This window comes from Colobus angolensis, unplaced genomic scaffold (assembly GCF_000951035.1).
Source record: "Colobus angolensis palliatus isolate OR3802 unplaced genomic scaffold, Cang.pa_1.0 Scaffold341, whole genome shotgun sequence".
In the NCBI taxonomy this organism is placed as follows: domain Eukaryota; kingdom Metazoa; phylum Chordata; class Mammalia; order Primates; family Cercopithecidae; genus Colobus; species Colobus angolensis.
Genome location: NW_012116722.1, coordinates 1473791 through 1500507, shown reverse-complemented (window position 1 = coordinate 1500507; position 26717 = coordinate 1473791). Strand labels below are relative to the sequence as shown.

Sequence of the window (26717 nt, the reverse complement as noted above, 5' to 3'; positions counted from 1 at the left end):
GAGTGCAGCAGCACAATCTCGGCTCACTGCAACCTCCACCTCCCAGGTTCAAGCAATTCTCATGCCTCAGCCTCCCAAGTAGCTGAGTACCTGGGGCTCACCACCACACCTGGCTAATTTTTGTATTTTTAGTGGAGACAGAGTTTCACCATGTTGGCCAGGCTGGTCTTGAACTCCTGACCTCAGGAGATCCGTCCGCCTGGGCCTCCCAAAATGCTGGGATTACAGGCATGAGCCACTGCACCCAGCTTGATACAAGTTTTTAATGTGATTTAGGATCTTTCCTCCATTTTTTACAGGAAGGAAATATATGTTTCCTGTGTCTTCTGTATGAGGACTTCATAGAGTTTCTGGGAATCTTTCTTATTTTCACTATATGCTAAATGGCAACAGAGCTTTTTATGCCAACTGTTCTTTCACATGAGACTCTTGCCTTTGGTTTTCCTTACATTAGCAGGAACAACTAATTTTTTTTCTTGTTTCTTTTCTTATTTTTCCTCTGGAGTGCAGTGGCATGATCATAGCTCACCGCAGCCTCAGCTTCCCGAGTAGCTGGGACATAGGCATGAGTTGCTATACCTGTCAGGAACAACTGATGTCAAAGGCAACTGCTTTGTCTTTAGATTTATTCTTACTGGTCTGGGTGCAGTGGCTCATGCCTATAACCCCAGTCTACTTTGGGAAGACCAAGGTGAAAGGATGGCTTGATGCCAGAAGTTCAAGACTAGCCTGGGCAACATGGTGAGCCCCAGTGTCTATTTTTAATAAAAAGAAATTTATTCTTCTTTTTCCGTTACCAGTGGCTTAGAATCTTTTTTTCCTTACTCCAGTTTTGACCATCTAAAACCTACTACTTCTAAATTGAGTGAAAGATAAGGGGTAGATAAAATGGTTTAAGATAAGCCCCAGAGTTGATGTTATTAAGACTATAGGAAAAATCTGCATCTTGAGAGTTTATGTTGTACAGAAGCTGGGTAAAAGGGACATCTTGTGTAGGTTCAGTCTACCGAAAACAAGATTTGTTTCTCTATAGAGCAGTTACAAGAAAAAAAAAATAGACTTCTCTTCTTTAACCTATTCTCTCATTTATCTTTGCTCAGAGGGTTGACAGTTGTAAGACTTGAATTACTGAAAGCAAAGTTTCAGAATCACTGGTTTTTAAAGTTGAGTAAAGAGCATTTTCATAGCTTTAGGTTTATATGTATTATAATGTTACTTGTTTTGAGGCAAAGGCAAAGTGGGTATACATGCGTGCATGCATACATACATATAGTCTTGATGGTATAACTTTCCATAGTTTGCATTTTCGTTTTTACTGAAATGGATAAAGAAGATAAAGCTTTTCTTATTGAGAAGATACAACAAATATGTGTAGTTGAAAAATATCATTTGCTTTTGCTCAGGAAACATTTTTTTAAATTGAGCAACTTTGTTTCTCTGCAGCCCTTACGTCGTCCTGACTCATCTGATGACCGTTATGTAATGACAAAACATGCCACCATTTATCCAACTGAAGAAGAGTTACAGGCAGTTCAGAAAATTGTTTCTATTACTGAACGTGCTTTAAAACTAGTTTCAGACAGTTTGTCTGAACATGAGAAGAACAAGAACAAAGAGGGAGATGATAAGAAAGAGGGAGGTAAAGACAGGTGTGTTTTGAAAGTGATTTACCATGTCTATAATTTTGGTTTTTCTTACGTGGACGTCTTACATTTGAAATATAGCTTATGACTGATAACTCTGGTGTGAGTTCTATGTATTTTGACCATGCCTGTGTTAGATACTTCATGTGTTCAGCTGCTGCTTGCAAAAATAGAAATACACAGTTCCACGGACACATGTGGTCTCTAACCTTGTAATTGTACTCATTTTAAGTTTAGTTAAATGTTAAATTTAATTAAATTTAACTCAAATAAACTATTTTGAGTATTTCAAAGCAGCCATTATAGTTCTACAGTTGTATTCAGCTGCAGTTTTTCTCTTTTGATTTATTTGTTGCTTCTGCCCCACACTCAGTCTTTGTTTTAATAACTATTCCCTTAAAGCACTGACTGTAAAGCATGATTAAGCCTAAGCTTTAGCAATGTCTGTATATCAAGTTTGCATTATTAGCTGTAACTTTTTATTTTCCTTTTACCATTTGAAAATATTTTTGTATTACATTAAACATGACTCTTATTATTCTGACTTGTGAAATAAGAAACAGAAGTGTTAATGTCCATTGCTTTGCAGTTGTCTTTCTGTAAAGAACTTAGCTCTTTTTTTTTTTATCCACATTGCTTAAATGAAATATAGTTCTAAAAATGCTAGATGTCTTTCTATTGCGGTTGATGGAAATTTTAATGGTATAAAAGTTATTTCACTTACTATTGTATGTTTACAGAATATTATGCTTCTGGTTAAGCAGAGAAATATCATAATATAATTTTATTTTACTGCAGAGCTTTGAAAGGAGTTTTGCGAGTGGGAGTATTGGCAAAAGGATTACTTCTCCGAGGAGATAGAAATGTCAACCTTGTTTTGCTGTGCTCAGAGAAACCTTCAAAGACATTATTAAGCCGTATTGCAGAAAACCTACCCAAACAGCTTGCTGTAAGTATTATGGAAATGTTAATTCTTACCCCTTGTCTGGTTTAGAAGTTTTTGGCAGGACTGACTGTGCTTCAGTTTAAACCTAAGCCAGCCTTTAAAATTTTGGCTTGACTTTCTGTATTGAGTTTTTTTGTTTGATTGTGCAAACTGATGAAACTATTTTCTACTTCATCCTTTTTAGGTTTTATAGTGATTGTATTTGGCATGAAGCCATCTTGCTGATGTATTTAAAAATGTAAAATTGCAGCAAATGCCTTCCTTTTCTTGTTCTTTTTCCAAGACTTGAATCATAAGAAGGCAGTTGTTAGGACAAAGTGATTTTAAAAATAAAATCCCATGTGTAGCAAGGTTAAATTTTTTAAATTCATGAACCTCTTGCCTATTTAGTTGAATGCTTTTAATAAAATATAGTAACTAAAGTAGTCTTTCTGATTTGAATTTCCCCAGTTATATTGTGAATATTTTCAGTTTTCTACATGTTTATAATGGTAGGAAATACTTCTCTTATCTCCATCCAGCAAAACATGGCAATGCAAAACTAATAGAATATTTTATTTGGGTCCTACAAAAGCAAACTTTTTGTTAAGCTTAAGTTTATAAAAATTTTATATATTAGCTTATCAGAATGAGATTTAAAGTAGTGATTCCTTTAATAATTGAGGGTGTAAAACTTGCAATTTAATGAAGCATTCTAAATTCAAGGATTCAGATTTCATTGGTAATGTGTGTTCTGCATTAGTGAATTAGAGCAGTACCTTACTGTAACAGAGCAGCCGATGACAAAAGGGACAGTGAAGCACACTATTAAACTTAAAACTCTGACAACTCTGGCACTTGCTGTTGCTTGTTTTATATTATTATTATTCCAGATGGGAAATTTTTTATTTTAGATGAGTCTTTTTTTTAATTATCAGAAGCCAGCAGAATTGGCTTTGTTGTGTGTTACTTCGTACTCCTGTTGAGGCTGCTAGGGCAATGAAGGGGGAAAAGAAAAGGTTTGGAGGCCTTGGAAGAATCATAGAATTTGTGATAAACATCTTGATCCTAATTGTGGTGCTTAGTAAAATTGCAAACCAGGGAATATATCATAACTAAATAGCTAACAGCCAGTTAAGCTAAAAGTAGAATACTCTTCAAGTGGATAAGCAAGTGAACTAAAATTAATTTATAGTTAATACTTACATAATACTATATTAAGTGCTTTATATAGTTGATTCATTTAATCTTCCAGCCACCCTATAGGTTAGGTACAATTATTTTCTCCATCTTACAGAAATAGATGCAGGGTAGTTAAATAATTTGTCTATCATCACATCACTGGTAAACTATTAGAGCTAGGATTTAAACCTAGATACTATACTGTAAATACTGTATGTAGTTTTTGTAGAGTCTTCATTTGTTCATATAAAATGGAGCTTATGTGTTTACCAAATTACAGCAAATCCTAGTTTTTCTGGATATTGACTGAGATTTTTTGCTCCCTGATAAAATGAGGATTTCAGAGAAAATGTACAATATGGGAGTAGTTAAATTGTAGCTCCTTTTAAGGTCAGGTAGCTATTTTAGTTTCATTCAAATTATGCAAATATGTTACAAATATGGCAGTGTTTCTTTTATCCAAGAATTTATCATCTAAGACATGCGTATGTACAAATAACTCACAGTACAAACAATGGTAAATATTCAACACAGAATTCTGAAAGTTGAAAGTAAGACTAATTATACTGGCGTGTATGGCAGGGCTTCCTAGAAGGAGCAGTATATGATCTAGTCCTCATATAGAATGGTTAGGGTAGTGAGAGAGTGAAAGAGCCATAATGAAACTGCTTTTGTTTGTTAATACAACAGATCCAATCCAATTTGTTTCTTATAATCTTCATTACACAGGTTATAAGCCCTGAGAAGTATGACATAAAATGTGCTGTATCTGAAGCGGCAATAATTTTGAATTCATGTGTGGAACCCAAAATGCAAGTTACTATCACCCTGACTTCTCCAATTATTCGAGAAGAGAACATGAGGGAAGGAGGTTGGAAAGCCATTAAACTTTTTACTCTCTATTAACTTTTTTTTAAATTTATCTACTCTTTAAGATGGTATTAAGCCCTAGAAGGCAACATGCTGGCATTACATGTGAATTTGATAGATTTTACTTATTTAGCAACCGGTTTTGCCTAAGTTAATTTCCCACAGAGTAAATGCTCTTTTTAGTGATGTATTTTTATATAAAACACTATGGTATGATTGATTTTCTTGATTTCTTTCTTTTCTTGCTAACCTCAGATTTCTGGAAAAAAACTTCAAAATTATTTTTACTGGCATAGTCAATGCATGAAAAAATGGTTTTAAAATGTTGCTAGTGACTAGGGGGACACAACTTTAACTTGGCATTAAGAAGTTTTTGCTCTTGCCTTGTCTTACAAAAAAGACAAGAGTTTTCACAAAATTGGCTAAGTATTCATAACACTTATATTTTTAAGAGGCATTTTTAGATATGTGATAGTGGATTTGGCTTGTCCTGTGGTAAATATTTCTAGTTCTCTGAGGTTGCTCTTTGGCTTGGAGCACTTTCATAAATGCAGAACATCCTAATGCAGGAGGATTTGGACATTTGACCTTAACATCACACTTGAGATACTGAAAAATAAACTGTGTAAATGTAGATAGTGAGTCACAGCACAATTCAGGGTTTTTAAACTTAATTTACAACTATAGAATATGAAATCCTGCTGGTGCCAGCAATGTTGCTTTAGGGACTATTGTGTAACATTTTCAGAGCTTCAAAAGCTTTTAAGCTGAAAAGCATGATCAGTGTCTGCAGTATGTTGGTTCTGTTGTTTTATGGGTCAGATAAAATTTACTTTGTTTCCTTTCATGTTTTTATACATCTTGTTGAGTATGAAGTAACAGTCTACACTAATATTTCTTTGTGATACAGGTTGAGGAGGAAGAGGGTACTACATACTTAATATTAAAATTAATTTGTATAAAATAGCATCAGTAGTCTCTCAATTACTGTTTCTTTAAATTTGTTTTCTTGGAGCAATTTTTTTAAGACACTGGGCTTTTCACAACCCAGGAAAAGAACATTTTACCAAAAATGCCATTGGGAGATGTCTAATTTTACATACTTTGCATGTATACCATAATCAGATGATATTTATATCTTAAGCTTTGCATCTTAAATGAGTTTTGTGTAAAGGATTTTCTTATGTGAACATGAGTTTCTACTCAAGGTCTGGCCATGGGTGTTGCTGGAGAAACAGTTCCTGAGTCAGTCTGATCAGGTCATATACAGCATATGGGATTTGATAAAACTGATACGATATATTATAAATGTTGCCATATTTAGTGTAAAATTATAACCATTTAACTTTATTTCAGAATACATTTTGTTCAGTTATATTTATACTTTATTAAATTTGTACAGTATCAAGCCATTTTATGTTGTAAAAGTCTAAAGTGAATAGTATCATATTTGCAGTAAATTATTTGATAACCTATCCCTCCTAAAGGAAACAAAATTATATTTTTGTCTGACCCAGACTTGAGTTAGAATTATTGTTCTGAATTTCGTAAATATGACGAGGAAAATGGTCAGTCCAAAATGGAGAGATTTTGCTTCAAGACACTGAGCTGAAAAGTTGGATGTGTCAAAGTGTAGAAACATTGATAGTGTTCCTTGCTGCAGATAACTGCAGTAAACCATGTCTTTAGCTTCATTATGAAGATTGCTTCTTTCTTGCTGCAGAATAACGGTATGTATTCTCTCTCACTGCAGCTCCCAATGCTCTGTGTCTTAAAATCATTTAAAGGCTATAGCTTGCTTTGGGAAGTTACTACAGGGGTTAAGGAAGGCTTTGCCGGAAGAACAATTGTGAATCATGAGAGTTACTACTTGCGCATTGTGTGGTAGCCTCTTTAATGCATAATGGTCCTTTTTAATACCAAAAATTATTTAATAAAGGAAATGATTACATTGTCCAAATAACTGTTAAACGCATGACAGATCTGTTTTATGATACTGTGTTTGACAGTTAAACATTAAGTAAACATTTAATTGACTTTAAGCTTGAAATGTTCAGAATGCTCTAACCCTTGCTACAGAATCTTTTCTGCAGCAAGTTAAGTATTGTGTGTGTCTTTTCCCACCTGTAGCTTATCAGGCCCGGCCCAAAGCCTTCTAACAGAGGGGATTGATCCTGTCAGGGGTTGCTGCCAAGACATCGGAAGGATTTTTGACCAAGGTTTTCAAAAGCTCAGTGTCACATCTGCCATTTGATAAAGGAGGGATTTTGGATGCAGAGCCTGGCATTTATTGTCCTTTGTGTGACTGTTTTGTTTGTTTTGTCTTCGTCTCTTCTAGAATTGAGCAGTGTTCACACTAGTTTTTAAATGGTTGAGTGGGTTATATATTTTACATGACCATGTTAATTTGAATTAATATATTCCATTAACGTTTAATCATAAAATAGTGTGGACACAGCATGTCTTCTAATTGGTGATTAACCCCTTAAAATCTGTGAAATACATTCATGTAGAACAAGAATTAGCATTTTGTTTTTATAAATTAACTGGTTTTTGTTTTGCTTTGTTAACTGGGTGTTAGGCAACAAGTATGATTTTAGCAGAATATATCTAAGGGGTTAATCTACTTGAAATAGAAAATGGGTACAAAAATCCACACTAAATTTAACAAAAATTTTCTACTTATAGCTGTAATTTGTTTTTAAATTGCAGTAGGTATTAGCTGGGCGTGGTGGCGGGCGCCTGTAATCCCAGCTACTCGGGAGGCTGAGGCAAGAGAATTGCTTGAACCTGGGAGGTGTAGGTTGCAGTGAGCCGAGATCATGCCATTGCACTCTGGCCTGGGCGACAAGAGTGAAACTCCATCTCAAAGAAAAAAATTGCAATAGGTGTCTTGGCATCTTTGAATTTATATCATGGATTAAAATTTCCAAAGTTATGAATGCTTATGTGCAAAACAAAATTTTCTTGCATATTGGAGGAAATAAAACTGTGAATTAACATTAGAAATTTAGAAACATTTTAGAAAGAGATTGCACATTGTCACCTATTTGCATTCTAGCTTTAGCAAATGTAAGTAAATAAGGGACATAGAAAGAGGTCCTTTAGCATGTTGTACTACTGCTTTGGGGAAGTCAGCTTTTTCTTTTTTGTGTGTGAGGGATTTTGTTTTGTTTTGTTTTGTTTTTGAGACAGTCGCTCTGTCACCCAGGCTGGAGTGCAGCAGCACAATCTCGGCTCACTGCAACCTCCACCTCCCAGGTTCAAGCAATTCTCATGCCTCAGCCTCCCAAGTAGCTGAGTACCTGGGACCACAGGCACATGCCACCACGCCCAGCTAATTTTTGTATTTTTGAGTAGAGATGGAGTTTCACCATGTTGGCCAGGCTGGTCTTGAATTCCTGACCTCAGATGATCCACTTGGCTCAGCCTCCCAAAGTGCTAGGATTACAGGTGTGAACCACTGCGCCTGGCCTTTTTTTCTTTTTTAAAACTTCATAGTTAGCTGTGCTTTCTTGTGTCCCTTTTCCTTATCTATTCCTAACAGAATAGTTCATTTCTTATGTTCAGGTTATTTCTAGGTTCAGTAGTTGGTCTTAAAAGTTTTGAGAGTACTAATATTTTTGTCTTGATAGCTTCTTTTTAGTACCAAATTCCTCTTTTAGTGTTTATTCTCAAAATGCCACACAGTTTTCCTTGATTATCTGTTAAGTCTTTCCTCTAAATATATCTTCTGAAAAATCTGTGGACACAGATTTTCATCTGATTACTTGAGGAGTAAAAAACTAAGAAAAAGAAACCTTAGAGAATGGAATTCTGTCAGTTTCAAAGTATGTTTTTTATATGTCATCTACTCAAAATAAGAACAAGTTATCTTTTAAGATACCTGAATGCTTGTAATGAGATATGAGTAACTTGACCAGAACTGCAACTAGTACTCTTAAGATAATTCACTTTTTCTTACTTTTATCATGTATTTTTTCTTTTGTCCATATTCGTTTTATATACTCAATTATTAAACTATTCTAAATGCCTCATAATTTCCAAAGGACTATTATATTTAATAGATAATTTTTCTATATTGAGAAAATACACTTTAAATCACTGAGAGCTGTGAATTAGATTGGAATAATTGCCATTTGCTTATTAATAGCTTGATTAGCAGATCTGCTGTTAATATACACATTTTACAGATGTTTAGATGGATATAAAGATAGCCCTTTGTCTACTTTTATGAATGACTTACTAATGTAAAGTTAGCTTCTTGTCCTAGTTTAGTTTCATATATACTCAACTTTTGTGTAGCTCATTTATGTTTTAATTAGCTTAAAGACCCTACACATCTATCGTCACAGGATGCTGTTTGTTGCATCTTTTCCACTCTTAATTCTGTTTAACCATGCTAGTTCCTATTCCCTGTTCTGCCTTGCCTATTGTTTCTCTTCTATCATTTTTTTGAAACACTTTATGGGAACTTTAAATTTTAAAGGGTATTTCATACTCTGATAACTAAAATTTTCCTGTGGAAGGGAGAGCGTTAAACTTTTAGAAATGCCTGTTTTGGGCGGGGCGCAGTAGCTCACGCCTGTAATCCTAGCACTTTGGGAGGCCGAGGCTTGAGGTCAGGAGTTAAAAAACAGCCTGGCCAATATGGGGAAACCTCATCTCTACTAAAAATACAAAAAATTAGCCGGGCGTAGTGGTGCACACCTGTAATCCCAGCTACTTGGGAGGCTGAGACAGGAGAATCGCTTGAACCCAGGAGGCAGAGGTTGCAGTGATCCGAGATCATGCACTCCAGCCTGGGCAACAGAGTGACACTCCGTTTCAAAAAAAAAAAAGAAATGCCTGTTTTGGGTTCTTCATTTTTTTCTGTAACTACAACTATTAAGCATTCTATATTTATCATCAGTTCTTTGTTATATTAGCTCCAGAATAACTTAGGACCATTTAGAGTACTGAACAAACTCAGTAGTTTATTGTACATTCTCATTTATTAAGGTGGATTTTTGTGTTCCCTCTTGTCTTGTTGTCTTTGTGCTAGTGCACTGTGTCCAGTAATCTTTCCTTCAGATTTCGTTTTGGTGGGTAGGGTTTATATTTCCAGAGATTGTTTATTATATTACTAAATTAAGAGTTTAAGTTAACCTTTCTTTTGTTCCTCATATTGGATTATGTAAATTTGTTGAAAATATCTCCGTGGGTATATTAAAATGCTGACAAGCTCTCAAATGGCTCATGTGACACTGATGCTACCTTAAGGAAGTGTCTTGCTCACCTGGTCAAACACCCATTCCTCACTGCATTTTGCCAATTCAATCCATTTTAGATGTAACCTCGGGTATGGTGAAAGACCCACCGGACGTCTTGGACAGGCAAAAATGCCTTGACGCTCTGGCTGCTCTACGCCACGCTAAGTGGTTCCAGGTTCGGAACATCATTTTACTTTTTTCTTGTAGCCTTATGAGAGAGTAGTTCAGTACAACATGTTTAACTGTGCTTAAACATTTCAAAAGACTGCCCAAGCGATACTATTTTAAATATCAGAAAATATGTTAACATAGAAAGCTGGGTATGATGATCTGCATATTGCAGTTATTATTAATTTGACAATGAACCTAGGTTTGGGGAATGTTTTGTAGTTGGGGTTTTTTTATTTTTTATTTTTAGTGGCTATATTTAAAGTTGACTTGTTTAGGAACATCACATGTTTGTGTATATATATTATATTCCATAAGGCTGCAGATTAACTTTGCTTTAAATAATGGAATATGTGTTTAAAGCTTTGTGTATAGTTTTAAGATTTTTTTCCCCCTCTTTCTCTAAGTTAATAAGTGTAGGGAGTGAAAGGTGAGGAAGCAGCTGTTTGGTTTAGTGACTTTGCAGTCATGCAAAGGCACAGAAGGGAAACCAAACAGATTTCCTTAACCTTTCAGTCCCTAGACAAACTTTTTAGCTCTTTACTTTTTCTTTTATTTCTCATGTAGGCAGACTTTTTTTTTTAAGTTTACTGTTTTAAATGAACACAGGTCAAGGTTCACAGGGGATCAAGAAATATTATTCTTGTATAATCTGTTTACTTTGACCTAAATACCAGCTTTTAAATACTAACCCTGGCATAAAATACTGCTGTAAATGGCAGCTCATTGAACCCAATTTTAAGTATAATTGTTTTTGTTTTTATCTGAGCTTCCATTGAACGGTGGTATTTTAACTTTTTTTCATCAAGGGATATATTCAGTATTTCTAAGATTAATTCAATTGGTTTTTGTGTTGCTCTCAAGGCTAGAGCTAATGGTCTGCAGTCCTGTGTGATTATCATACGCATTCTTCGAGACCTCTGTCAGCGAGTTCCAACTTGGTCTGATTTTCCAAGCTGGGTAAGTAGTATGTAACTGTATAGTATAAAAACATATAGGAAATAATTCTGCAGTTTTTATCCTCTCAGTTTACATATGATTATCAGCCTTATTTGCATTTACTAAATATAGTTTTTCTCTTTGGATGAAAAGTCCTGGGGGAGTCTTAGAATGTTTAATTTTCTCAAATGTGACTAATTAAAGATTTTCATTGATGTTTCTCTTTGTGTTTTTTTTTCTTTTTGTTGTTTTCACGATATTTTTAAAAAATACTACAGCATTTATTAGTTGATTTTTACATATAATATACAAATGTATAAAGAAGACTGAAAAACTGTTAATCTCCTTATGCAGGGACATTTTTTTAAATAATGTATGTGGTTGGGAACTAAAAATTCAGAAATATATATAATTCAAAAATAATACAAAAAAATAGGAAATTCAGTAACACAGAAAGCTACAAAATAACCAAAAACCTTATTTAAAGGCAGATTATCTTAATCTCCTGTGATTTCTTCTAGGAGAAAAAAATTATACCTATTATAGTATATGTTTCTATCTTTATGTACATTACCATTAGAAACTCTGATTCCTGAAGAACAAGAATTCAGATAGGGATTCATTTAAAAAAAAAAAACAAAAAAAAAAAACAACCTATTGACTCCATACTTGAATTAATGAGAGTGAATAGGCCAGATTACCTTAGTTCTCTCTCTCTTTTTTTTTTTTTAATCTCTTTTAACACAAGCATGGCCTTGCTATCACAGTTTAAAACTGTAGTTTAAAACTTTTAACAAAGCTCATCTTAGAGTTCTTTGAAAAGGCAGTCACATCTACTACATTCTTTATATGGACATGCCATATTTTATTTAACTTATATTCATTTGATAGACATTTGGGTTTAAATCTTTTGCTATTAAATCCTTATTATACCTCATTGTATATATTGTGAAGCTTTTGAGGGCAAAATAAGTTGCTAGGGCTGAAATTTCAAGGTCAAAGAACATGTACTAATTCTTCACCAGAAGGTTAGGTCATTGAAAATTTCAAAAAACTATTAGACTGATTATATTTTTTACACTTTCATAGTTCTGGGATATTATCACACTTCTTAGTTAACAATATGATAGGCAAAATAAGGTGTTCGCCAAGCACAGTGGCACATGCCTGTAATCCCAACACTTTGGGAGGCCGAGTCGGGTGGATCACTGAGGTCAGGAGTTCAAGACCAGTCTGACCAACATAGTGAAACCCCATCTCTACTAATAATACAGTTAGCTGGGCATGGTGGCAGGTGCCTGTAATCCCAGCTACTCGGGAGGCTGAGGCAGGAGAATTGCTTGAACTCAAAGGGCAGAGGTTGCAGTAAGCCGAGGTTGCACCACTGCACTCCAGCCTGGGCGACAGCGTGAGACTCTGTCTCAAAAAAAAAAACTAATTTAAAAACTATGGATAGATAGATCAAAGATCAACCAGTCATGGTCTAGTGGCTCATGCTTGTAATCCCATTATTTGAGAGGCCCGAGGAAGGAGGATCGCTTGAGTCCGGGAGTTGGAGACCAGCCTGGGCAACAGGGTGAAACCGTTTCTCTAGAAAAGATACAAAAATTAGCCAGGCATGGTGGCATGTGCTTGTGGTTTCAGCTACTGGAGAGACTGAAGTGGAAAGATCTGTTGAACCTAGGTCAAGTCTACAGTGAGCCGTGACTGTGCCAGGGCACTCTAGCCTGGTTTACAGAATGAGACCTTATCTCTTTTTTTCTTTGAGACATATCTACAAATGATATTTTGCCTTTCCAATACTTTTTTTTCTATTTTAATTAAAAGATAATTCTAGAGTAACAAATACGGAATAAAAGAAATACTACTTAACATGTATGGTATGTTCCTGATTGTACTGAAAATGTTCTGGTCTATAAAGTATATTAAGCACAGCGGTATATAGCCTTTTATTTGAGATATTTACTTGTCATGTTGAATTATCAATCTTTTTCCAGTTTAAGTTTTGAATCAGTAAAGGAAGTTGAACTTTTATCACACAGTTTTTCAAGTCTTATTAACATGAATGTATAGTTTTTCTCCTTCAACCTGTTAATACTGTGTAAATAGATTTCTTCATATTGAGCTACCTTTGCATTCTTGGAATGAGTCTTCATACATATGAGAAAAGTGTTTTAGTTTGTTTAGGAATTTCTCAGTGACATGAAATAAATTTTTTAGGTTTTGCCTCTGTGCTCTCTGTCAAATTTAGAAGCAGTGATCATTAACTCTGTAAAAATAATTTAGAAGCTTTTCTTTAAACTCTGAAGCAGTTTTAGTAGCATCAAAACTTTATTTCTTGAAAGTTTATAAAAATTGATGTGACATCATCACTTTCCAGTTCCTTTTAAGGGAATAGTGTTTTCTCAATTTCTTCTATTGTAATTAGTCTCTCTCTTGTGGTTAATTTTGGCAATTTATATTTCCCTTAAAAAATCAACCCATTCAATAGAGTTACATTATTTTAGGATTTTTTTAAATGTTTTTGTATCTTTATTCTTTCTCTCTCTCTGGTTTGTTTGTTTTTGGTTTTTTTTGTTTGTTTTTTCTTGTTTGTTTGCTTTTAATTCTTCTTTGTGTCATTGATTAGACTAGCCAGTAAAGCATTTGCCAGATGGGAGCAAAATTACAATGTGGGTGTTTCAGTATTTAGGTGTTTGGAATTTATTTGATTCTTAATAGATTTTAAATACAATAATTTGTAGGCATTGTATAGCTTCAAATTTATTTATTTATTTATTTATTTTATTTTTGAAATGGAGTCTCTTGCTCTGGAGTCTCTTGCCCTGGAGTACAGCGGTGCTTTCTTGGGTCAATGGCAACCTCCACCTCCCGGGTTCAGGTGATTCTCCTGCCTCAGCCTCCCACATAGCTGGGATTACAGGCATGCACCACCACGCCTGGCTGATGGCATTTTTAGTAGAGACAACGTTTCACCATGTTGGCCAGGGTAGTCTAGAACTCCGGACCTCGAGTGATCTACCTGCCGCAGCCTCCCAAGGTGCTGGGATTATAGGTGTGAGCCACCGCACCCGTCCCAAATTTTAAAAATGTATGGAAATACAAGCATTGTACGTCGTCATCCTGCTTCCTGCTTTCTTAGACTTTGGTTCCCTCTACCCACCCAGGGTGTCCTTGAAGCTATCTCTGTTGTTGTAAGTCCATGTTTTGTTACTTGTATGAATAGACTCTCAACACCACTGCGTCTGGGCCACTCTTGCAATCTGGATTTTCAGCACTGCAGATTGGTCCTACCCAGGCCTTCTTTGAGTCACCCATGCACTTCACAGGGTGTTTTCTTCTTTGAGGGTGGAAAGCCTTAAGAACTGAGAAGAAAAGAGAATGCACAGGTCAAAGGAATTGAAGGAGCATTGACTATGGCAGGGGAAATGATTGCAGAAAGTCAAAAGTGAAAAAAGCTGCTGGCTGATCTTTGAAATCATTTACATATAACAACAAATATATTAGTATTTTGGTACTTTTTAAAAACACCAAAATGTCAGTATTTTGACATTTAAAATTCGCTCCTAGTATTGTATTCTTTAGGCAGTGCTTTATCTGTTTTACTGCTTTTTTGTCTCCTTAAAATCAGCTCTATTGTAATCCTCATTAATAATTTATTACTTTACAAGTTTATCTTTCTATATTTATTTTCCTCAGGATTTTCTGTTATTATTTTACAAACTTCTTGAGTTGGATACTTGATTCATTGATTTATTCTGTAGTTATAGAGGTTTTAAAGCTGCAGTTTAAAGATGAACACGAAGTTTTGGCTGTATAGGTAATGCTTTGTAATTTGTTTTCATACTATCTTTAAGCCAACAGTAGTTTTGAGGGAATTTTATTTTCCCACCCTCTTCCTGAGACAGAGTGTTGCTGTCTCCCATGCTGGAGTGCAGTGGCTCAACCTCAGCTCACTGCAACCTCCACCTGCCGGGTTCAAGTGATTCTCCTGTCTCAGCATCCTAAGTAGCTGGGATTACAGGCATGCGCCACCACACCCGGCTAATTTTTGTATTTTTTAAGTAGAGACGGGGTTTCACCATGTTGGCCAGGCGGGTATTGAACTCCTCACCTCATAATCTGCCTGCCTCAGCCTCCCAAAGTGCTGGGATTACAGGCGTGAGCCATGGCGCCCAGCCCAGGGAATTTTTATATTCTGCTTGGTTGAAGGAGGTTTGCTTTTGTTTTTGTAAATAATATCTAGTTTTTATGGCATTGTGATTCAAGAAATGTAGTCTGCTATTTGCAATTTTTTAAATTTAACTTTGTTGCCTAATATATGTTCAATTTTTATAAACTATGGTTATTTAAAAGAAGAGATCTGCTCTCAACAAAATTAAGAGGTATAATGTATACCTCTTAATTTTTGAACTTCATCAGTCATTTTGTTCCTTTTTTTTTTTTGAAACCAAGTCTCACTGTGTCACCCAGACTAGAGTACAGTGGTGCGATCTCAACTCACTGCAACCTCCACCTCCTGGGTTCAAGCGATTTTCCTGCCTCAGCCTTTCAAGTAGCTGGGATTACAAGGGCTCACCACCATGTCTGGATAATTTTTGTATATTTAGTAGAGACGGGGTTTCACCATGTTGGCCAGGTTGGTCTCAAACTCTTGACTTCAAGTGATCTGCTCCCCTCGGCCTCCCAAAGTGCTTGGATTATAGGTGTGAGCCACTGTGCCCAGCCCTCAACTTCTTACTGAATAGGCTGAGGGTGAGGAAAGAAGGTTGTTATTGCTGTCTCCAGTGGCAGAGATGGAAGATAACACCCATATAAGTGGATCTGTGCAGTTCAAACTCAAGGGTCACCAAATAGAGTCCCACATACCTCCTGCCGTCACACATACAACAGCCTCCCCGACACTAAAGTAGTATGTTTGTTACACTTAATGAACCTACACTGACCTGTGACTATCACCCAGAGTCCCCACAGAATAGATTTTTATCTCTAGTTTTCATGCCACGTTCCACACAAGTACAAAGATGTCATGCAAATCTGTTCTCACCTTTTTTGATAACTCTTCGTTTCCTTCCCCTGTGAGAGGTGATTGGATGATTGCTTATGAAAAGGAGGAGGATTTGGCTACCCGCAGCCTTGTTAGCAAATGCACTCTCCTGTGTCTTCATCAGATAATACTGTGGCACTCCAAATGTAATGGATTTTATTGCCACCCCTTCAGTTTCAGGTTTCAACCCAAGAATGGACTCCTAGAGCTTTTGTCTTTGCAGGATTTGCTCCATTTTTTTCCTGAACCTATTTTACCATTTCCTTTCACAATTTATATTCCCCTGAACCAAGAGACCATTTGGGTATGTGAAGCTAATTTGTTTCTATGAAATTTTTTTTTTCCTACCTCTTACTCCTTTGGAAGATCTTACCTTTATTTTTTCTTTAATCTGCGTTTTAGCCAAATGCATTTATTATTGGAAATAATTACATGTGAATAATTACCATTTTTCTGCTCTTTCCTGATTTATTCTGTTCTTTCCTGGTTTTCAAATTCTTCAGGATAGCAAATTCTAGTGTTTTTCTTCTCTCTGGTGAGAGAGAAGATGGTCAGATGGAGTTTTTACTTTTAGGAAAATTTCTTCTGAAACTGCTTATAATGTGATTCATTTTACCTTTCTCCAAATTGAAAGTTATTGGTGAAATTTTGGGGATTTGTTGAATCAGCTGTCATCCCCACCCTCATCTCTCTGGAGAGCCAAGTTAGAGAGTCGCCTAAGCAGGGTAAACACTCTGTTCTTCAGGAATGTTCTCTGTCACTGGCCTTTTCCTCTGTTTGATTCAAGCTGTTACATTTTTTCTTGAAAGGCAGTAGTGTGTATATTGTATCATTTGTTTTTGAGACAGGGTCCCACTCTGTCACCTAAACTGGAGTGCATTGGAGCAACCCTGGCTCACTGCAGCTTTGAACTCCTGGGCTTAAGCATTCCTTCTGCCTGAACATTCCTAGTGCCTGTGACGACAGGCACATGCCACCACACCTGACTAATGTCTTTATTTTTAGTAGAGATGAGATCTCACTATGTTGCCCCATCTGGTCCCAAACTCCTGGGCGCAAACGATCCTCTCGCCACGGTCTTCCAAAGTGCTGGGATTATAGGCATGAGCCACCATGCCTGGCCCTAATACATCTCTTAATCATGTTTTGGAGGCAAGAGATCTTCAGGTTGGGTCTGTGCTATTGCCATAAACAGGAGTAACTTTTTTTCTTTTATCAAATAAATTTGAAATTCTTATGAACTGTATTATGTTTGATTTTATTTAGCATTCAGATTACTTACTTTGAACAAATCCTTAAGTAACAATGCCTGCTTTTGTGGCCTTTCCTTTACCACTGCAATGAGGATTGAAAACGGTGTTCTGCCTTCAAATTAGTTGTTCTTTTGTCATGAATCTATGGTAATGAAATAAAGAAAATATAGGTAGAGTTCTGTTGTAATGTTGGTCTGACGTCAGAATTGCTGTGTGCTATCTAAACCTTTACAATAGTATAATTGCAGTAACTTACAAAAGGCATGTAATTTTTTAAATGTTTATTACAGGCCTAGCACAATGGCTCCTACCTGTAATCCCAGCACTTTAGGAAGCTGAGGTGGGAAGGTCACTTGAGGCCAGGAGTTCAAAACTAGCCTTATTTGTATAGCAAGACCCTATGTCTACAAAAGACAAACCTAAAAATTAGCCGGATGAGGTGGCGCATACCTGTAGTCCCAGCTACTCAGGAGACTGAGGTCAGAGAATCACTTGAGCCCAGGAGTTTGAGGCTGCAGTGAACTATGATTGCACCACTGCACTTCAGCCTGGGTGGCAAGGCAAAACCATGTCTGTCTGTCTGTCTCTCTCTCTCTCCCTCTCCCCCCAACCCCTTCTGCCCCCCACCTCCTCTCTCCTTCTCCCTCACCCTCCCTCTCTCACACTCAACACGCGCGCGCACACACACACACACACACACACAAAATGTTTATTATGTATTTTATTTCTAAACAGTGTCTTACGATGAGTGTTTCAGCAAAAAAATCTGTTACTGAGCTGGGCACAATGGCCCATGCCTGTAGTCCCAGGTACTCAAGAGACAGAGGCAAGAGGATCTTTTGAGGCTAGCCTGGGCACATAGTGAGACCCTATCTCAAAAAAAAAAAAAAAAAAATCTGCCACAGTATTGATGAACGTTGAAAACAGTATGCTAAGTGCAAGAATCCAGGCATGCAAAAGGTCACATGTGTGATTCCATTTATATGAAATATCAAGAATATATAAATCCATAGAGACACGTTGCTTAATGGGTAAGGGGGTTTACTTTGGGGTAATGGAAATGTTTTGGCACTTGATATGCACAACATAGTATAATAATGCTGCTGAATTATTCACTTTAAAATGTTTAATGTTATCTTTTTTGAGAAAGAGTTTCACTCTGTCACTCAGACTGGAGTGCAGTGGCATGATCACGACTAACTGCACTCTCGACTTCCCAGGCTTAAGTGATCCTCCTAACTCAGCCTCCCACGTGCATAGGACTATAGGTGCATGCTACTGTGCCTGGTTAGATTTTTTTAAAAATTTTTTGTAGAGGTAAGGTCTCACTGTGTTGCCCAGCCTGGTCTGAAACCCTGGATCCAAGGGATCCTCCCAACTTGGCCTCCAGAAATGTTGGGTTTATAGGTGTGAGCCACCATGCCTGACCAGTTTTTTTGTTTTTTGTTTTGAGAATGATATATCAAATGTAAAGGAATCATTCTCAAAGAAAGGTGGAGAAAACTGCTGTAATTATTCTTCCTGCCCAAATACCAGTTGAAATACGTTGAAATACATTAACATTTCTTTTCACATATTTTACTGGCTTTCAGAGGTATTTGTAAGTAATACAGATTTTAGTGGTGGTGGTTTGTACTAATAGTTCTCCTGGCTGTTGCTGATAGAACCAACAAAGAGTTCTAAAATGATAGGACACTGACATCGCAGGACAAAGAACAAACAGTCTCAGCTTACAAAAAAATCAGCAAACCGTACATGAACTAACTCAGCGTTTAGATAGCCCCTAACAAAAAATCATCTATTTAACTGTGTGCACACCCCCAAATCACTAAAAGCTGTAAGTAAACCTTTTCCCTGCAAGACATGACCATTTTTATTAAGACTTTCATACATTTCACCATATAAAATAAAGTGCTGTGAGTAAATATATTACAAAAATGCAACAACCTGTAAATGGGCTTACAAATCAAAGTCTATTGTGCATGTATCAATGTCATTTGGACTATGTCAACTGGACTATGTAAGTGGCTTTTGTATATACAATTGCCCGTTGTTATGGTATTCATAAAATCCTATTTTAAGAGCATAAACATCTTAATTTGTAAAATGGGAATGATAGTCATATCTACCTTCAGAATGTGATTATAATGATTAGAATTGGTTAATATTTGTGAAGACTTAGAGCATCACTTAGCGAGGATAAGCACTCGGTAAGTGGTAGCTATAAAGAAGAGGATAACTGCTACTACTATTACTCAGCCAGAACTCCTAGTGCTAGTGATTGTTTCCAGTCTGTTACAAATTAAGAGCTGGGCAGAATATTTTTTTGTGCTTTCGTTGTGTAGTATAGCCCTATTGTAAATCTTAGTACTGCCATTGCTGGGCTAATTAATGTGTATCTTTTAAAATTTTGTGACCGGGTGCAGTGGCTCACACCTGTAATCTTAGCACTTGGGGAGACTGAGGTGGGCAGATGACCTGAGATCAAGACTTTGAGACCAGCCTGACCAACATGGAGAAACTCCTATTTCTACTAAAAATACAAAATTAGCCGGGCGTGTGGTGGCTTATTCCTATAATCCCAGCTACTTCGGAGGCGGAGGCAGGAGAATCGCTTGAACCCGTAAGGTGGAGGTTGTGGTGAGCTGAGATTGTGCCATTGCAGCCTGGACAACAAGAGTGAAACTCCGTTTCTTATTGGGGAAAAAAAAAGTTTTGGTACAGTTTGTCACTTGTGCTTTAAAGGAAAATTTTACTGGTTTACACTCCCACCAGTGAAAGTGCCTGTGTTACTGGAATCTCATCAAGTGGCTTTGTTTGTTTTACATAGGTCTTTATCTCTACCAGAGCTGGAAACTTATGGAAGCTAGTTAATGTTGTCTCTCTGGATCACCCATTGATGAAAGATACTTACTGAAACATAGTAGGAAAGAAAGCATAAGGGAAAGAAGAGGAAAAAAAAGCATCATTTTGATTCAGAAAGACCTGGGTTCACATCTCAGCTTTATTACCTAGCTACATGACCTTGGACAAAACTATTTAGCTTCTTAAATTTATGGGGTTTTCTTTTCCATCTTGAATTAAATCATGCATGTAAGTGATCATTTAGCATGGTGCCTGCCACTTACTAAGAGTTACTCTTATTATAACTGGAGATAGGAAGGGAAAAAATACACTTCATGATTGTTTTTAAAAAGCAAATAAGGCTGGATGCAGTGGCTCACGCCTGTAATCTTACCACATTGGGACACCAAAGTGGAAAGATCACTTGAGCCCAGGAGTTCAAGACCAGCTCAGGCAAGGTAGCAAGACCTCATCTCTACTAAAAATAAAAATTAGCCGGCCGGGCACAGTGGCTCAATCCTGTAATCCCAGCACTTTGGGAGGCCGAGACGGGCGGATCACAAGGTCAGGAGATCGAGACCATCCTGGCTAACCCGGTGAAACCCCGTCTCTACTAAAAAATACAAAAAACTAGCCGGCCGAGGTGGCAGGTGCCTGTAGTCCCAGCTACTCGGGAGGCTGAGGCAGGAGAATGGCATAAACCCGGGAGGCGGAGCTTGTAGTGAGCTGAGATCCGGCCACTGCATTCCAGCTTGGGCGACAGAGCGAGATTCCCTCTCAAAAAAAAAAAAAAAAAAAAAATTAGCCGAGCATGGTAGTGGGTCGTGTAGTACCATCTACTCAAGAGGCTCAGGTCACAGGAGGTCAAGGCTACAGTGAGTGATTTACTTATTTATTTTTGAGATGGAGTTTCACTCTTGTCGCCCAGGCTGGAGTGCAGTGGTGTGATCTCGGCTCACTGCAACCTCCACCTCCCGGGTTCAAGCAATTCTCCTGCCTCAGCCTCCTGAGTAGTGGAGATTACAGACACCTGCTAACATACCCAGCTAATTTTTTGTGTTTTAGTAGGGACGGGGTTTTGCCATGTTGGGCAGACTGGTCTCAAACTCCTGACCCCAGGTGATCTGCCCACCTTGACCTCCCAGAGTGCTGGGATTACAGGCATGAGCCACCACACCCAGCCGGCTACAGCGAGTTATAATCACACCGCTGCATTCCAGTCTAGGAAACAGAGTAAGACCCTGTCTCTCAAAAAATAAGTAAAAAGCAAATATTACAGTGGAGTACAGTGGCGTTCACTTGTAGTCTCAGCTATTGGGGAAACCGAGGTAGGATTACTTGAGCCCAGGAGTTCAAGCTCAGCTGCAGTGTGCTATGATCGTGCCTGCAAATAACTACTGCACTCCATCCTGGGCAATGTAGCGAGAACGTGTCTGTAAAAAAAAAAAAATTAAAATTTTTTTTAAAGCAAATATTATAATCCTTTATTTTTTGAATCATTTAATATGGGGATCTTTTTCTATCTCCAGTTATAATAACTTAATAAGTTACTGTCTTATATAATTATAGCTACCAAGACCCTTTACATTACAACCTGAAGTGTTGTAATCCTTAATTTGATTCTGTTTATTTTTGATACTGTCTTTTTACTTTTGAATTATATTCTTCCATTTTCATTGCTCTTTTAACTATAGACATCTGCTTGGAGAACAGCTATGTTCTTTAGAAAATTAATATGTTTTAATTGCTTACTTCACAACAAATGGTGTTAGAGATAGGTAGTTTAGTTTTATTGTGTGTGTTTAAGTATATTGACTTTTGTGTTCCATAAATAATTCATTTCTTGACTTTTAATTAATTTCTGCTTTTACCTGCTGATATAAATCAGAAATGCCTCATTCTTAAAAGTCAGTCAATAAACAGATTTTGAAAAAGCTTTGAGTCACTTGAAACACATTTTTGTGTCTTGACATACCTGAACTGTAGCTGAGTATTTAATCTTCACTTTTCTCATAACATTTGCTAAAAGTACTCAGTAAAAATTTGAAGCGTTTATTGAAAGTTGCGTATTTTATGACTTCAATTTTGTGTTTTAATCACAACATCAGTATTTTGCTAATTATTACTCTTGGTTTATTTTATCACTGAATTGTCAGGATTATTCTCACATTCTTTTCAAAATCATTCCACGTCATAATCGTTTACTAAGTATTTACAAAATTCTGGCTACTTGTATTAGGCAGGTGGATTCAAGATGAGTAACACTGACTTTATCCTCAAGGGTCACAGTCCTTTTGCATCTTAAAATATTCCATACATAGGCCGGTCGCCGTGGCTCATGCCGGTAATCCTGGCACTTTGGGAGGCCGAAGCGGGTGGATCAGGAGGTCAGGAGATTGAGATGGTCCTGGCTAACACGGTGAAACCCTGTCTCTACTGAAAATACAAAAAATTAGCCGGGCATGGTGGCGGGCGCCTGTAGTCCCAGCTACTTGGGAGGCTGAGGCAAGAGAATGGCGTGAACCCGGGAGGCGGAGCTTACAGTGAGCCAAGATGGCGCCACTGCACTCCAGCCTGGGCGACGGAGCGAGACTCCGTCTCAAAAAAAATACTGCATACACATGCATATTCCATACATATACATAGAGTTTTCTAGATGACTGAAGCTTGTCCCTTGAAATATTAAAACTTCACTTGAAAATGAAAATCCATTAAAAAAAATGAGAAATGTCTTGAGGGGCTGTGTGCTGTGATGCCTGTAATCCCAAGACTTTGGGAGGCCAAGGCAGTTGGTTTACATGAGTCCAGGAAGCCAAAACCAGCCTGGACAGCATAGTGAGACCCCATCTCTGCATAAATTAGGCATGGTGGCTGCGCCTATTGTCCCAGTCATACAGTGGCACGACCACAGCTTCCTGCAACCTCAAGCTCTTGGGCTCAAGAGATCCTGATTTGAGGTGGGAGGATCACTTAAGCCCAAGAGCTTGAGGCTGCAGTGAGCCATGGTCCTGTCACTTCATTCTAGCCTGGGTGACAGAACAAGACCCTTTCTCAAAACAAAAAAGAATCTTGAACATCTTCCTGCTTTCTTCAGTGGAATAAACTGAACTGTCTTAACTTTTTAAATTGTGACTTACGTTTATCATTATTAATATCCATTATTTTCAGGTTTTTTCCAGTCGTGCTGGAAGCTATCATTTATTTTTCATAACTGTTAATGTGCACTGTTTCTTCACGTTCTCATCTTTTGAAATGTAAAGAGTCCAAGAAATGGCCTTGGAGTGAATAGGTTGACGTAGTTTTTACCTCTGATAAATAAGTCCATGAGCTTTTTTAGTGTATAGCCAAAAGTATGGATTCTCATTCTCACTAATGTCTTTTCAGCTTTCATTATCATCTTAAGGATTTCATAGTGGTTCCAAACTAGTTTCTTTGAATTGCTGTTAGTAGTCTTATTTAAACTTTAAGTAAAAGCTACAACATGGATAAACCTTAAATATTATGCTAAGTGAGAGAAGTCAAACACAAAGCCACGTATTACATGGTTCCACTTGTATAAAACGTCCAGAGTAGGCAAATCTGTAGAAACTGGAAGCGATTTAGGGGTTGCCAAGGGCTAGAAGAAAGGGATAATGGAGAATGACTACTAATGGGTATGTGGTTTCTTTTGGAGATCATGAAAATGTTCTGGAATTAGGTAATGGTGATTATTGAACAACTTTGTGAATATGCTGAAAACTACTGAATTGTACAGTTTAAAAGGGTGAATCTTATATGTGAATTATATCTCAATTTTAAAAAATCTAAATACAAATTTTTCCCATGAAACCCTTCAAAACACCACTCCCTGCATTGGGTTTTTGTTTTGTTTTTGTGTGTGTGAAGAGAGATGGTCTCACTCCATCACTCAGGCTGCTAGAGTGCAATGGCGCAGTCTCAGCTTACTGCAGCCTCAACCTCCCAGGCTCAAGCGATCCTCCCACTTCAGTCCCCCAAGTAGCTGGGGCCACCAACATGTACCACCACATCCAGCTAATTTTTGGGTTTTTGTTTTTGTTTTTGTTTTTTTGTAGAGATGGGGTTTTGCCATCTTGCCCAGGCTGGTCTTTAACTCCTGAGCTCAGGCAGTCTGCCTCCCAAAGTGTTGGGATTACAGATATATGCCCTGCCTATTCCTTAATTTTGAATGTTTTTACATTATATGTGATATTTATTTTCTTTTTTTGTGACTTGTTCTATGTAGCTTTTTCAATCTTTAAAATTTTAGTTTGTCGTTCTAGTGTTTGAAAATGAGTAATTCCTTTGGTAAGCTGTTAAACACATTTTTATGTTGTATTTTTAGGCTATGGAGTTGTTAGTAGAGAAAGCAATCAGCAGTGCTTCTAGCCCTCAGAGCCCTGGGGATGCACTGAGAAGAGTTTTTGAGTGCATTTCTTCAGGGATTATCCTTAAAGGTAACTTTTACTTTATTTCTAATGAAGTAAAATGAAGTTTACTCATTTGCTGGTTGAATAATTTTTTTATAAGTGGACAATGCAAATGATTTCCTCTCCCTGTGATGATTGCTATAGGTAGTCCTGGACTTCTGGATCCTTGTGAAAAGGATCCCTTTGATACCTTGGCAACAATGACTGACCAGCAGCGTGAAGACATCACGTCCAGTGCACAGGTACTAGTATTCCTAAATCCAGAGCCCTACTGGGTTACTCCATTAAGGTTTTATTTTTCTGTTATTGTCTTAATGAATATTATAAGTCACTATATAATATTCATTCTTCTTCTTCTGTAGTAAGCAAGCCCTTCGAGAGGATATTAAAATAGCTTGCCCAAAACTAGGTTTCACTATTAGAATTTAAAATTTTATTATTTAATTATATGGGCATTTCTAAGTGTATTATATATTATACAAATACAGCAATATTTTCAGTGTCTCATTAAATCTGGGTAATAGATTATGTGTCAAAATCAACAGAAATTCTTATGTCCTCTAGTTGTACAAAAGTAATTTGCTGTGGTGTTTATGGTCATTATTGTTATAATTTAACCTTTCCTGCCACTGTCAAAGTAAATAAAAATGTTGGCTCTGGAGACAGACTCCCTGGATTTGACTACCAGCTCTGCCATCTCATCTATAATATGGATATAAAAGCAGTATATGTCTCAAACAGGATTGTTGAGATTAAATGAGTTAATATGTGTAACCATCTTGGCACCTGGTATATGGAAGGATATTAAATGTTAGCTAGTATTATCATCATCTTATTAACCCTATTGAATAATTATGAAAAAGAAAAAAACATTGACCCCAATGAATGAATGGAAAAAAATTTTCCTTTGTTGATTACAGAAATGTGCCGAGTAGGGGAAAAAAACATACTAGCTATGAACAGTAATCCACTCTAAGATGCTTGGGAGTTGCTGGATTTAAGATCCTCATTGGTTATCTTGAATAATTTGGAATTTGAAAGATATCAGGATCAAAATAAATTGTTATGCCAGAAATGGTATTGGGGGAGAGAGATTAGTAATAGAACATTATGAATATCTTACAGACTCACAACATGACCAAATTCTTATGCATTCGATGTTTTTATTTCTTTCATTTTATATTCTAGGGAAGAAGATAGTTGCCTTAAGTGTCTGTTCTTTCTCCCTTTAGTACTTAAAGGAATTAGTTATAAATTTAAGGGAAAAGAAATTCAGGAGGAAACACTCGAAAACTAACAAAATTCATCATTAAGAAGAATGCTTACTTTTCTAAAAATATGACCTTAAAGAAAGTGGTCTGGTTTTAGGAGGACGTTTAGGAGAACATTTAGACATGTTCTTACTAAAAGTGAAGGAGTTACATAACATGTAATGCATTTATGTAGCACTCATGACATAATAGTTGCATGAGAAGGAAAACAATGTTTCCTACGAGTTAAGGATAGGAAGAAGGAATGGCGTGGCTCTAAAGGGGGTCTTGTGGCAACAGAACAGTTAACCATCTTGATTGTGATGGTAGTTACATAAGGCGGCACGTGTGATAAAATTGCATTGAGCTATTATGCATGCACACATAAATTAGTGCATATATAACTGGTGAAATCTGAAGTACCAGTGTCAATTTCAGTTTGTTTTTTGGGGGCCTGTAGTGCCCATGTTAATGTCCCTCTTCCTTCCTTTGTCTCTGGAATGACTCCGTATTTCCTTCCACAATGTCTACCTTTATTCTTGTATGCCACTGTATGTCTTTTCTCCAGTGATCCTTTTCAAGTTGCTTCTGCCAGATACAGCCTTTGTCATTTATTAAAATTCCTTCCTATAGGTAGGTATACATAGTTTAACATACCTTTAAAAGGGCAAAATTTATAGGGTTAATCATCCTTTCCCAAGAAGGAAATGGATTATAAAATAAACCTTTAATCCTCGATGATGATTAAAATTCCAAAATGTCTTTGTATGGGAATAATTTGTATCAATCTTCAAATTTAGTTTGCTGCTAAATAATTGCCAGTAATATGGTAGAATTTTCTCTTTGTCAGACTTTAGAAATACCTACAAACGCCGGGCACGGTGGCTCAAGCCTGTAATCCCAGCACTTTGGGAGGC

The 26717-nt window shown here is 36.9% G+C and overlaps 1 protein-coding gene across 1 annotated transcript in view; it reads left to right on the top strand.

Moving 5' to 3' along the window:
• Positions 1–26717, top strand: part of ZFR (zinc finger RNA binding protein) — an 89464-nt gene that overhangs the window by 54089 nt on the left and 8658 nt on the right. Inside the window, exons 13-19 of the mRNA XM_011952554.1 lie at positions 1444–1649; positions 2442–2592; positions 4480–4621; positions 9950–10047; positions 10905–11000; positions 24466–24577; positions 24695–24792. Coding sequence (XP_011807944.1) covers positions 1444–1649; positions 2442–2592; positions 4480–4621; positions 9950–10047; positions 10905–11000; positions 24466–24577; positions 24695–24792 — 903 coding nt within the window. The remainder of the gene's footprint in view (positions 1–1443; positions 1650–2441; positions 2593–4479; positions 4622–9949; positions 10048–10904; positions 11001–24465; positions 24578–24694; positions 24793–26717) is intronic.